The 13,006-nt window shown below is 42.6% G+C and overlaps 1 protein-coding gene and 1 non-coding gene across 4 annotated transcripts in view; both read left to right on the forward strand.

Moving 5' to 3' along the window:
* The window catches only part of MTHFD1 (methylenetetrahydrofolate dehydrogenase, cyclohydrolase and formyltetrahydrofolate synthetase 1), a 60,467-nt gene that overhangs the window by 27,327 nt on the left and 20,134 nt on the right, over positions 1-13,006 (forward strand). For all 3 annotated transcript variants that reach the window (XM_070469461.1, XM_070469463.1, XM_020879214.2), the window contains 9 exons: positions 90-226; positions 1,106-1,217; positions 5,747-5,874; positions 6,377-6,474; positions 6,936-7,109; positions 7,750-7,886; positions 9,917-9,963; positions 10,575-10,682; positions 10,815-10,889. In XM_070469461.1, the coding sequence (XP_070325562.1) occupies positions 90-226; positions 1,106-1,217; positions 5,747-5,874; positions 6,377-6,474; positions 6,936-7,109; positions 7,750-7,886; positions 9,917-9,963; positions 10,575-10,682; positions 10,815-10,889 (1,016 nt within the window). The remainder of the gene's footprint in view (positions 1-89; positions 227-1,105; positions 1,218-5,746; positions 5,875-6,376; positions 6,475-6,935; positions 7,110-7,749; positions 7,887-9,916; positions 9,964-10,574; positions 10,683-10,814; positions 10,890-13,006) is intronic.
* On the forward strand, positions 6,530-6,652 carry LOC139035793 (small nucleolar RNA SNORA26). Its single transcript, XR_011488505.1, has one exon. It is a non-coding gene; the product is annotated as a small nucleolar RNA SNORA26 (small nucleolar RNA).

Below are 13,006 nucleotides of genomic sequence, written 5' to 3' on the forward strand. Positions count from 1 at the left end.
GTGCACTTGTTCTGAATTTTTCCATTTTGGTGACTTGCAAAGGAGGGCAGCTTCCCCAGTTCTCTGATGCTCGCTGGCTTTTTTTTCAGGGGTGCAGATTGCCGGAAGGCACGCTGTGGTGGTCGGGCGCAGTAAAATCGTCGGTGCCCCAATGCATGACTTGCTCCTGTGGAACCATGCCACAGTGACCACGTGCCACTCCAAGACTGCCAATCTGAACGAGGAGGTAAGGGGTCCAGAGTGGAGTGGAAGGGGGAAGTGTGTGTGCGTGTGCATGTGTGCTCACATGTGCATGCACGCTCCCATGTGTGGCGGAGGTTCTTGCGTAATGGGAATAGCTAACATTTCAGTGCCAAAAATTGCCGTGTACTTTACCTCATTATCTCATTTAACCCCTCTAACAATTCTATGATTCTTGTCTATTTTACAAGATGAAGAAACAAATTCAAGTTTAAAACGTGCCCAGATTTATACAGATTTTGTTCTGATTATATTTTTGTCCACCCATCCATCCCGCGGTAGATAGGGGTTAGCAGGATAGGAACTGAGACTGACCCCTGGCTGCCAGACGCCAGATACGTGACGGGGTGGCCTCAGAGGTGGAGGTGTCTAGAGGAGGATGTGGACAGTGGTCTTGTGACCTCAGTCACAGCTTGTTCTTGACACCTGGGCTCAGGAATTCTCATACAGACACATCCTACTGACAGTGCAGTCTCGTAAACGTGAGGGGAGACCAGGAGAGGCCCAGCATCTCTTTAATTCTCCCCAGGCAATGCTCTGTTTAAGGTGATAGTTCCCACATCCCAGGGAAGAGTCCTGTAATTCAGGCACATTGTTTCAGGCCTGTGGCTCTAAGCCTATACTCCTCCCTACCTTGCAAGTTCTCATCAGGTTCCCCATTCAGTAAAATATCTAGTGAAAGGGGAGGTTTTGACATGTGTAGGAATGAGCACAGTATACAGAGAGCTGTCAGAGACTGTGTGCGGCCTGATAAAATAGCAGATGACGAAGAACATCGTGTAAAACTTTAGGGGTGTCCTTTCCGCTTCTACATTTTTTTATGTGTCACTGTAAAGTTTCTGAAGTCAGAACCATCTTTTCCTAGATAAGTAAAGGTGACATCCTGGTGGTTGCAACTGGTCAACCTGAAATGGTGAAAGGGGAGTGGATCAAACCTGGGGCGATAGTCATCGACTGTGGGATCAATTACGTTACAGGTAAGTGTTGCCGGGAGGAAGGTGGTTTCTGGAGGCAGGCTGGGAAAAGGAAGATGAAGCCTAAGCAAGAACCCCTTGTCCTGTTTTAGGCTTGAAGTGTTAAGGTTCAGAGCGATCAGCCTGCCCTTGGGTGCGTGAAGTTAGTAGATGGCGTAGTTGCCCCTTGGCAGGAAGAAGCTGTGATTTTAGCCACTGTGCCATGCAGTCCCAAGATGACTTAGAGGTGGGGTGGTGTTTAGTCATTAAGTCGTGTCCAACTCTTGCGACCCCATGGACTGTAGCCCACCAGGCTCCTTTGTCCATAGGATTTCCCAGGCAAGAATAGTGGAGTGGTTGCCATTTCTTTCTCCAGGGGATCTTACTGGCCCAGGATCAAACCCAGGTCTTCTGCATTGCAGACGGATTCTGTATAGACTGGAGCCACCAGGGAAGCCTCACCTTGAGTGGATTTTAGCAGAGTACAGTTAAAGCATAGTGTGATCTTTATAAACTGCTCTGAAACTCCAGGAGAGGGATGCATTGTGCCAAGAGACCTCCAGTTAGGGCTTTGCAGAGCTGTTTGACCTGCGCCTTTTCTAGACCAAGGATAGTGCCAACATCATAGTCATGTCTGTAACTGCACTTGAATCCTCATCCCTGAGTTACTCCTCATGGCCCTGTTTTGGTTAGTAATATCATCACTGTTCTTCCTTCCCATGGGTCTGAAACCTTTCAGTTTCCCTCCCAATCATTCTACGTATGGATCCATTTTTAAATATTATGAATTTTGTCCCCTTCTATGGTCTCAGGTCACCACTGAGCGTCCCCCTCTCTGCTGGATGCACGGCCATAAATGTCTCCCTGGCTTCCCTACTGCCAGCTGCCTCCCACTCAGGTCCATCTGCATGCTCTTGCCAGGTTTTTGGGGCTTGGTGTGGACTTGTGAGCCTCTTTCTCCCATGTCACCCATACAAGTTTCGGCCGCCTCTGCGGCCTTTTTTCCTCACGTGCGCTCTGTGAATACCTGTCTTCAGTGTTGTAAAGTAGACCGTGTGCCCCCCCAACTCCCGCACATGCCTGTTTTCCTTTGCGGCTCCTCTGCGTCTTTAGTGGGACAGGCTGTTCTCTCATGAAGTTTTCAAACATAAAAGCTGAGAGGACAGTTCACTGATACTTGTGTACATAATTTGTGAGTTTAAAAAAGGAACAGTTTTTAATCAAGCAATCATTTCTGTGCATTGGGCACCACTCCGGGCCTTGGACTACACAGTCGAGTAAAACTCACCTGTCATCTTCACTTTCAGCAACTTCCTGCCCACCTCTTCTCTGTCTGAAATGTCCGTTCTTCCTTCCAAACCTTGTCTTATTTCCCTTCATCAAAAGAGGGTCTCTTCTCTGAAAGTCCTTTTCTCCTCCCTCCCATCCCACAGACTATGTGTCTCTTACTTTTTCTCCACTCGTCTGCCCATGGGTGCCTCGGGGTACTGGTCTCTGTGGTGTCATGTCCAGCTTGTGCCTTCTGACAGCAGGCCCTCATCTCTTAGATTGTTGAAGAGAGTTATAGCAAGAATATTCTTTTTTTCTCCCTTCCCAGCTCAAGTTTGAAATATTGACACCAAGCTGCCAGGAATATTAGTCACTGTCAAGCCTTCCGTTTTTAACCTCCCTCCCACTCTCGGTACCATGCTTTTAAGACAGTAGCTCACAATTGATCACTCATTGTCTTGTAGTGTAATTATCTGACGGGTGATAAAGAAATTGCTCTCCTATAGCTCCTCACTTTCAGTACTTGCAATGTGACATTCAGGCTCATTGTGCTTAAAACCTTGCATTTTCTGTATCATAGATCTGCTGTTGGCTTTTTTCTGTTTTGGACTGAATTTGAGAGATGAAAGAAGAAAAACCTGGGTAGGGTTCTTGAGTCTCGCAGTTTGGCATGAAATGTTGACTTACACATGAAACTTATCTCCTATTCACACTTATTTCTCACATAGAAGGTGAAATATGAATAGTCACAGCAGTATCTTTCCTCATGGTCAGTTGTACTTTTTTATGGTCCTGGGCATTTAGGTGAATAAGCATCAACAAGCCTGGATGTTACTCTTCCCCAAGGAGGGCAGGATCACTGTTACCGATCCATGGATGAGCAGGGGGACCTAAAGACTGCTCTTTGCAAATGTTCATTCTTAAAGCACCATGTTCCACAGCTAGGCCACTTCGTAGCTCATATTTTGATTATTTAAATCGTTTGCATGGTCCATTCAGGGATAATGTCTTAAGTCATTTTCCAAATTCAGGATGAATTAAGGTATGTGGTTTTTTGTCATTGTTGTTGTTTTAAGGAATATTTTAAGATTCAAGTGCAGAGCAGAAAGTGTTGGCCAGAAGAAACATGTGAAAGTGTTCTTTCTGCTTGGCTTACTAAAGATCGTTTGAGAAGGGCTGGATTAATAGTGCTTTATTTGGCAGGGTTATAAAAGTGGGAACAGATTCCTCACTGCGCCCCCCATCCAGTCTCAGTCTATTTGGTGTAGTGGCTTCTATGCTGAACCCTGTTACTAGGATCCCCAAATTACACATGAAGGACTTAAGGTTCAGCTGGATCTTTTTTTTTTTTTTTTTCCTATCCTGTCAGGCTGTGGGATCTTAGTTTCCCAACCAGAGACTGAACCTGTGCCCCTACAGTGGAAGCACAAGAGTCCTAACCACCAGACCTCCAGGGAATTTCCTCAGCTGATCTTAAGTAGTTTTGTGCTAATAGTTCCTGGTGAAACAGAAATTCAGGGGCTGGGATAAGTAACCAAAATGTGTGTTGGTTACTGAAGCCGTACGCTTAGACTGAGAAGTGGTCACTTTTCCACTGACTACATTACACCTTCCATGAAACCCTGTCCATCTTCCTGACCCAGGGGTAGAACCCTGGTGTCCTGCATTGCAGGCAGATTCTTTACCCTCTGAGCCACTAGGGGAGCCCATACATACATCAGAGGGCACTCAAGCCCGCCCTGATAGTGTTTGAAGAAGGAGCAGAGCTGAGCTCACCCAGTTCAGCATTGTGCACTCATTGATACATCTCCTGTGTGTGTGGAGAAACCTAGGGAGAAAGTGACTAACATTCATAGATAGAAGGAAGTGCAGGGGTATTTTTAGCTGACTTTGGTGTTAGAAAGTTGAAACCTATACAAAAGGCAGCGCTGAATTGTATTTTCTTGGCATCTTGAAACGACCTTTGTGGTTATGGTAGGAAATGTTCTTCTGTTTGCCATAACTTGTTGCCTTATAATCTAGAAACCTGAAACCATCACAAGGATTTCTGTCCCCTGCCTCCTTAGAGTATGTATAGAAAATATGTATCTAGAATGGGTGGGGAACAAAATGGCAGCCCACTCCAGTATTCTTGCCTGGAGAATCCCATGGACAGAGGAGCCTGGTGGGCTACAGATCATGGGGTCACAATAGTATACACAACTTAGCGACTAAACCAACCACCACATTTAGAATGGGAAGAGAAACCCTTATGTTTGGAGAATGTGGTTTTTTTTTTTTTTTTTTTTTCAGTTTCAAGAAACACAATTTCTCTCTTGAGTCTTCACAAGCCTCTGAAATAGGTAGTGTTCATCCTCCTTTGCCCCTTTGGACTTTTCATGAGTAAGGAGCCTAGAGGGGCTGAGGACTCGAAGTTAGTAGAAGAGCTGATCCTAGAGCCGAGGTCACTTAATTATGGGTTTTTGGCTAAACCTAAGGCTTTCTTTCTTATTTCTGGTGATCTGCTCAAAAAGATGAAATGGCTAAGATCCTACCAGGTCCTGCCTGGAAGCCTTAGAGCCCCGAGGTCTAGCCCTGTCCCCAGCCCCTCCCAGAAGTGCTCTGAAGCCAAGTGTAGGATGTGCTTCGTGTGTGAGCAGTGATGCATCGTGGGATTTTTGTTCTCTTGAATAGCTATTCTTTGCTGCTGAGATTCGTAGTTGTTCTTGTATCCTTTTAAGGGGAGTGTAATTATATTCTTTGCCTTCTGCATACATTTAAGTAGCTGCTTGTCTTTGGAATTGGATGTTGAATTGTTCCTCCAGCTCATGCTTGGAGCTTACCAAATGCTGACAGTTGCTGTAGAAACCGTATCTAGCAGCTGTGATATAGTTGGAGCTTTGTGCACCCAAAAAATTCCTTTGAAGGCCTTGGCAAATTAACATTTTAAAAGGTGCTCATTATATACTGGGTGGTTGGCTGTAAGAATACAAAACAGTTGGTATTTTATTTGCCACCTGACAGATGACAAAAGGATTCTCCTGGTTCTGAAAAACCACTTAAGCATCTTGGGGAATTTTGCAGGTAGAGTAAGTCTCTCCCTAGGAAATAGCAAACACCTGTCACCCCACAGCTTTTTAAAAGTAAAGTACGCACTTGAACCAGATGGGACAGCACCCCCTAAACTTGACTAAGTTTTTGGAACAAGCTATTGTAATAATTGATCACATAACTTGGAAATAAACACCAAGATTGCGATTCTGAGGCTGGGCTTTGATTTTTTTTTTTTTAACCTCCTTGACCAGATGATACAAAACCAAATGGGAAGAAAATTGTGGGTGATGTAGCATACGGGGAGGCCAAGGAGAGGGCAAGCTTCATCACCCCTGTTCCTGGTGGCGTCGGACCCATGACAGTGGCGATGCTGATGCAGGTGCGTGTGGGTGCAAGTCTCTGTAATAGTTCTACAAAACTGATAGAATTCGAGGTAGTGCATTTCTCTTCAAGTAGAAATGTCATAGAACCTACTCAAAATCTGAGTAAAGATGTGACTATTTTGAAGAAAAAAAGGAAACGAAAGACCAAAAAAGTAGAATCAGGCATATTAAACAAGGGAATCAGGGGTAGCACGATTCTAATTTCCTCTGGAATGTGATAACTTCGGGGGGAAAAAAACGGTATAAACACCCTGGCTTTGCTCGGTCTGTTTTGGCTTGTTGCCCTTCGTAACACACACCAGCTGATGGGGGCGAGGTGCACAACCCAGGACATCCTGGCTGCTCGTAGACTCTTGGCCTACAATTGAAGCGTGTTAATAATCGGATCGTGAAACTGTTCACTTTGTAATTGAACTTGAGTGACCAGTATTAAGAATTGAGGTGGAGGTTAAAAAATCATCACGTCTTCTCAAGTTCCATTTGTGTCATTTTGTTTAGAGCACAGTAGAGAGTGCAAAGCGTTTCTTGGAGAAATTTAAGCCAGGAAAATGGATCATTCAGTATAACAAACTTAACCTGAAGACACCCGTGCCAAGGTAAAATATTTTACTGTTTAAAAAAAAGTTTCTTTACTGTTTTACGCCCTTTCCAGTGCCCTTTTAAGGCTGACGCAGTGCCTTAAGAGGCTAACACAGGAGGGTAAAGAAAGTCTCCATAAAACCCAGAGAAGAGATTTTTAGATCTCCTCTCTAGATCCTGTCTGGAGTCACAACTGAATCGGAAGATTTTAAGTCTTAGCACTTACTAGTATGTGTATAGTTAATACCAAAGTCATTAAATTTAAACTTGACCTTCGAAAAATAAATAAATAAACTTAACTGCGATAATTAAAAAAAAATAAAAAATAAAAAAAAGAAATTACTGTTTTAAAACTACATGGATTGTAGGTTTTTAACTGATGGTTAGTGTGTATGCCCCTTCTGAAGGGGTTTGGAGTGAGTCATTACTACGATGGGATTAATAAAGGTTAATTCGTATTTTCTGTATTTCTTCTAAGTGACATTGATATATCACGGTCTTACAAGCCAAAGCCCATTGGTAACCTGGCTCGAGAAATTGGTCTGCGCGCTGAAGAGGTAGAATTGTATGGTGAAACCAAGGCTAAAGTTCTGCTGTCAGCACTGGAACGGCTGAAGCACCAGCCTGACGGGAAATACGTGGTGGTAACTGGGTATGACTTGTCCATTTGCCAATCAAATCTTAATACTGATTATTATTACCAGAGGTTGCATTTGCACTTAGCATGTATTTATGGAGGTTCTTTTAATTTGGTTTTGGCATTTTCATATGTCTTTACTGATTTGATCCTTACAGCAACCTTGTGAGATAAGAGTAGATTATACCCTGCAGAGATGAGAAAATTTGTCAAAGTCATTCATCTAGTAGGTGGAAGAGTTTGAGTCTTAAAACCTGATATTCAGATGAAAGTGCCTTTCTTTTTAACCCCAAATCATTAATTCCATAGATCTGTTGAGCATTCATCTATAATTTTGTTTACTGAGTTAAAAGCTAGTTTTTGAGACTAAAATTGAGAAATTATGTAAGATTATAGCAGTGTCTCTTACAAGGTAAAGTATATTTGCCCTTCACAGTCAAGCTAAAATGCAGGGGGGTTTTTTGTTTTTTTTTTTCTTTATTAAAACGAGGGAAGTTACAACTAAGATTCTTGGAAAAGATCCCTTTCATGTCTTTCATCTTTCTGATTATTCAGACTAAGAGTCATTCTCTAGGATCTGTTAGATCTGACTTACTGATACACATGAATTTAATTTATATAAACTTAATTTTCCTTTTCTGCTTTCATCTTGAAGAATAACTCCAACACCCCTGGGGGAGGGGAAGAGCACAACCACGATTGGGCTGGTGCAGGCCCTCGGCGCCCATCTCCATCAGAATGTCTTTGCGTGTGTGCGACAGCCTTCTCAGGGGCCCACCTTTGGAATAAAAGGTATTTTTAAAAAATTATTTATTTTCAATTGGAGGAGGAATAAAATGTATAAGTGGGACCAGACTTGGGTGGCCAGAGGACCCTTACCGCTCCTTTAGTCCTCTGGCTCACTTGGCCCATGAACGTCCTGGGGGAGCGGTGGTCTTCATCCCATTGAGACATTAGATGGGGCTTCATAACACCTCCATCATGGTACTTCTGCTGAAAGCTATCATCACTTCACCCCAATTCCTACTGTCACTGTCTTGACACTGCACAGGGATTCCTGGATTGGGTGATACATAGCCAGGAGTGCTTTTATATGACTGATGGTCGATTATCATAGTAATAAGTAAAGGTAATCATAACTGCTTCCCAGGTGGCACTAATGGTAAAGAATCCACCTGCTAATTTAGGAGACGCAGGAGATGTGGGTTCAATCTCTGGATCAGCAAGATCCCCTGGAGGAGGAAGTGACAACCCACTCCAGTGTCCTTGCCTGGAAAATTCCATGGGCAGAGAAGTCTGGCTGGCTAACGTCCATGGGGCCACAAAGAGTCAGACACAACTGAGGCACTGAGCACACGGTCACAACTGCTGATCACCATGCTGCCTTTTCTAGAGACAAAGACAAACCCTACTGGTGTTTCACGCTGAGGGAATAAGAAAAGCCTACACTTATTGAGTATTAGGCTTCATGCCAGGTTTTTTGCTAAGCAGTTTATGCCTATTATCTTCTAAGATAGTTTTATCACCACTTAAAACAGTAACAGCTGGAATTCAGAGGAGCTTGGTCAAGGCACTATCATCAAGTACCAGGGAGAGTCCCCACATCTTATCTCAAGCTGTAAGATAATACCATCAACACAGTGTTTCTTCTGATGAGATGAAAACACAACATCAGTAACTGTATTTCACTTTCATTTTTTGATAGCAGAAATACTCCAAACATGTTCTTTTAATTAAAATTATATTTTTATTAATTATAATGGGTTCTCAGAGTTGGCTTCATCATTTGCTTGGTGATAGGGTATCATATCGGAAAAGGCAATGGCACCCCACTCTGATACTCTTGCCTGGAGAATCCCAGGGAGGGGGGAGCCTGGTGGGCTGCCGTCTATGGGGTCGCACAGAGTCAGACACGACTGAAGCGACTTAGCAGTAGCAGCAGCAACAGGGTATCATGTTCTCCTTACTTAAATGTTGAGATGGGTGCACCGTTGCCCTTCTTCAGCCTGTTGTTTAGCTATAAGTCCGCTGACTTAGTTCTGCTTCTAACAACTCCCTTCCAGCTCAGAAGGAGCCTTTTCCTATTTATTGAGCCCAGTATGCTCCCTTTACTGTCACCACAAATGGCCCAGTTTTTATTGCATGATCTTACCTTACAAAAAACAAAAAACCCACACACACAGAACCTTTTATCTCAAATTGACATTTATCTCACAGATAACCTGGACTTGTTTGACTAGCTTTTGGTTAGTAATCCAAATGGGCCAGCAAAAATCTAGCACTTAAGCTGTTTTCCACCATATGTGTCCTATTTAGGAAGAATTGCAGTCTCTGTGTTTATGTTGGTGTGTGTATTTTAAATATTCCTTTTTTTAAAATGCCAGAATAGCAGTTATGAGGGTAGGGAATTGAACAGGTTTGTCTTTATGTAACCGTCAGCTGGGTTTTTTTTAAACAAACGTTAGGAATCACGGGGAACCTGTTTTTAAAGATAATGAGTAGGTATGTATGTGTTCATGGTTTTGTCAGTTAAGAGTCACATTTCAGTTGAGAGACTATTCAGCATGAACAAGAGCGAGTGGTTTAGTTTGATAAAGAAAATTAAGAAGCACTTGATCAAATCTGTCCAAATGTTTGTGAAAAGTAAATAGATAATACGGTAAAGAAAATTAAGAAGCACTTGTTCAGATCTGTCCAAATGTTTGTAAAAAGTAAATAAATAATACGCGAGGCAGTTACAAAAACCGATTTGCTTTCATTTGATTTCCAAGTTGTGAAGAAGTGTGCTTAACGTGAGTCCTCACCCTTGACCCGTCCTCTAGGTGGCGCTGCAGGCGGTGGCTACTCTCAGGTCATTCCTATGGAAGAGGTAACGCAGTCCAGGATTTGGCTGAATCAGATCTTTTATTATAGTTCTTCCTTCCTGGAATTAAAGTCTATCGCAGAGATCTTAGTAGACAAATGACTCATTTGCTCAGCAGAAGCAATACTTAGAAGAAAAACATCTTAATTTGTAAACTTCTAAATAGCTTACTTTTTTGATATGACAAGGACTTCAGAGCCTGGCTTTCAGTGGAAATAACGTTAAGCAAGTGATCAGATGTGGCACTAGAGAGGGGAAACCAACATGCAGTGAATTCAAAGTAATAACCACAGAAGTGGGAGCAGCATACAGGAATGGAGCTCCAGTGTACTCCTTGCTCACTGTTGAAAGCACACGAGTGTCCTTTCTAATCCAGTGTCGCTATTGAGCCCAGTGGTGTGGCATTTGTGGTTATTGGCCAGGTCTCTTGGGGAAGGTCACAGGTCCTTCTGAGGACAGACAATCATTTGTTCTCAAGGGCTATTGGGTGTCCACTGGCTGTGCTGCCATCAGTTTTCCATTGGCTTTCCCATAGGGACAGGTTTGGTCGTGATAGATTGACTGTTGGAAAGGTACAAAGAAGTTTTAAGACTGATGTGGCTTCCATCCTATTGCAGTTTAATCTCCACCTCACTGGTGACATCCATGCCATCACTGCAGCTAATAACCTTGTGGCCGCAGCCATTGATGCCCGTATGTTCCATGAAGAGACCCAGACAGACAAGGTAGGCTCCTCAGACCCCACAGACACTTTCAGAAGGTTTGAATTAATATTGGGCCAGTGGGTGCTGATAATGCAGGTAGCAAAGCAGTGGGGTTCTTTTCACTTAAAAACTCCCGTGCTCCTTTTCTTTAAGGCTCTTTTTAATCGTTTGGTGCCATCAGTAAATGGAGTGAGAAAGTTCTCCGATATCCAAATCCGAAGGTTGCGGGTAAGCCTTTTCATTATTTTTGTTATTATGTGAAATTAGGTGATTGATAAGGAGATTATAATCTCCTTAGAGTAGCCTATTTTGGACAGGTTCACTTATAGTAATCATAAGGTCATGATATACACAGCAGAGATTGGTGGCAGAGGTTGTTTCTCGTCTGTGAGTTTTTAGTGAAAAAAGCAGAGATCTGACAGCCTGCCCTCAGCTGAGAAAAAGAATTACACTTCCTTTCCAGCATGGGTGTAGGAGTCAGGATGCCAGCTTGACAGCTTCTGGAGTTTCAATACCTGCTCATCCCAGCATTGGGAGCTTAGCAAGATTGTTACTTCTGTATTTTATTTGAATCTCTAATGCAAATATATAGTTATTAAATATACGCTATACTGTATGACCCAGACATTCTCCTTCTAGGTATTTACCCAAGAGAAATGCAAACTTTTATGTGTATTCATATAAAAACATGGATTTTTTTAGCAGCTCTATTAATCTGCAAAATCTAGAAACGACCCAGATGGCCTTCAGTGAATGAATGGATAAACAAACTGGTACATTCGTACCATGAATGAATGAATGAACTGATATAGCAACTTGAATGGATCTCAAGGGCATTATGTTTTGTGAAAGAAGGCTGTCTTAAATGGTTGCATACTGTATGCTTACATTTCTTTATATGACATTCTCAAAAGACAAAGCTATAGTGATGGCGAATAGGTCAGTGGGTGCCAGCAGTTATGGGTCAGGGAACAGTGTGACTATAAAGGGGTAGCACAATGGAATTTTAAAAATAAAATTTGAAAGTATATTCCTGTGTTACTTTCACATATGAAAGAAATATTGTACATCTATAAATATTAGACTGCCTGGCACATGTAGGCATTCAGTAAATGGTATGTGCTGCCTTGTTATCAATAGTAGTTATACTCACCTTATTTTTAATTTTTTGCAACTTATATTTTGATGCTGTAAGAATAGTACACAAGCTCCCCTGTACCCAGATGCAGTAATTGTTTACATTTTGCCCTACTTCCTTCACAGTGCTGTCACATTTATACATATGCATTTTTCTCTAGACAGGAGAAAAAGTGACTTTTACACAGTTTGATATTGCTTAGCTTCTCTTGTTTTCACACCTCCCAAAAAGTACTGTGCAGAAAGTAAGTCAGCTACTACCTTGTTATGTCAAAGAATTGTGTTCTGCGAGTATGGTGGATAAAGCAGGCAACTGATCTTAACCTTTGGTCGGTGGAACTTTCTGTTAATGTGTGGGGATGGGCTGGACTCAGTGTTTAAATGATCCTTTAAAAAGCTCTGGGGTTTGAAAACGAGGGATCTGTCCATGGCCTCAGAACCCCTCGACAGGTTAGAACTAGAACATTGGTCCTCTGTTTCCTGGCTCCCAAACTTTCTCTCTTGCTCTTCGTTACCTCAGTCTAACCCCCTAGCCTGGTCAAGAGTGGGTTGTCAGGACTTCCCTGGTGGTCCAGTGGCTAAGACTCCATACTTCCAATGCAGGGGACCTGGATTCATTCCCTGGTCAGGGAACTAGATTCCACATGCTGCAACCAAGAGTTTGCATACTGCAACTAAAGATGCTGCAATGAAGATCAAAGATCCCGCATGCTACAGCTAAGACCCAGTGCAACCAAATAAATAAATAAGAGTGGATTATCAATAGCAGATTCTCAACTTAGTGACTGAAGGTTTTGCTGACCTCTGTAAACAATATCATGCTCCAGGCTTGTGAGGCTGTTTGACAAGCCAGTGAGCACCAACTCTGAAAACACACCTGAAGTTTGAAAACAAAGTCCTGTTGGCATAGGAAGGAAACTATGGGAAGAGTAGGGCTTGCTGGGCCACTCAGCTCTACCAAGAGTTATGAGAAAAGGAGAGTATGTTTTAAAGGAATTTTCCATTTCAGGAGGTGACCACGGTACACATTGTAAATAAACAAATTTCCAAGTTCCGTGAGGAGGAAGAGACAAAGCTTTCTTGTGCTTTTTAAAACAGTAGAAGGCAGTTAACAATAGGGCTACTTCAAAAGCATGTACTGTGCTAGAGCGATGTCTTTTCTGTTCCTCTGCATTGAAAAGACTATTTATCCCTTTATATATTTCAAA

This window comes from Odocoileus virginianus, chromosome 6 (genome assembly GCF_023699985.2).
Source record: "Odocoileus virginianus isolate 20LAN1187 ecotype Illinois chromosome 6, Ovbor_1.2, whole genome shotgun sequence".
Taxonomy (NCBI): domain Eukaryota; kingdom Metazoa; phylum Chordata; class Mammalia; order Artiodactyla; family Cervidae; genus Odocoileus; species Odocoileus virginianus.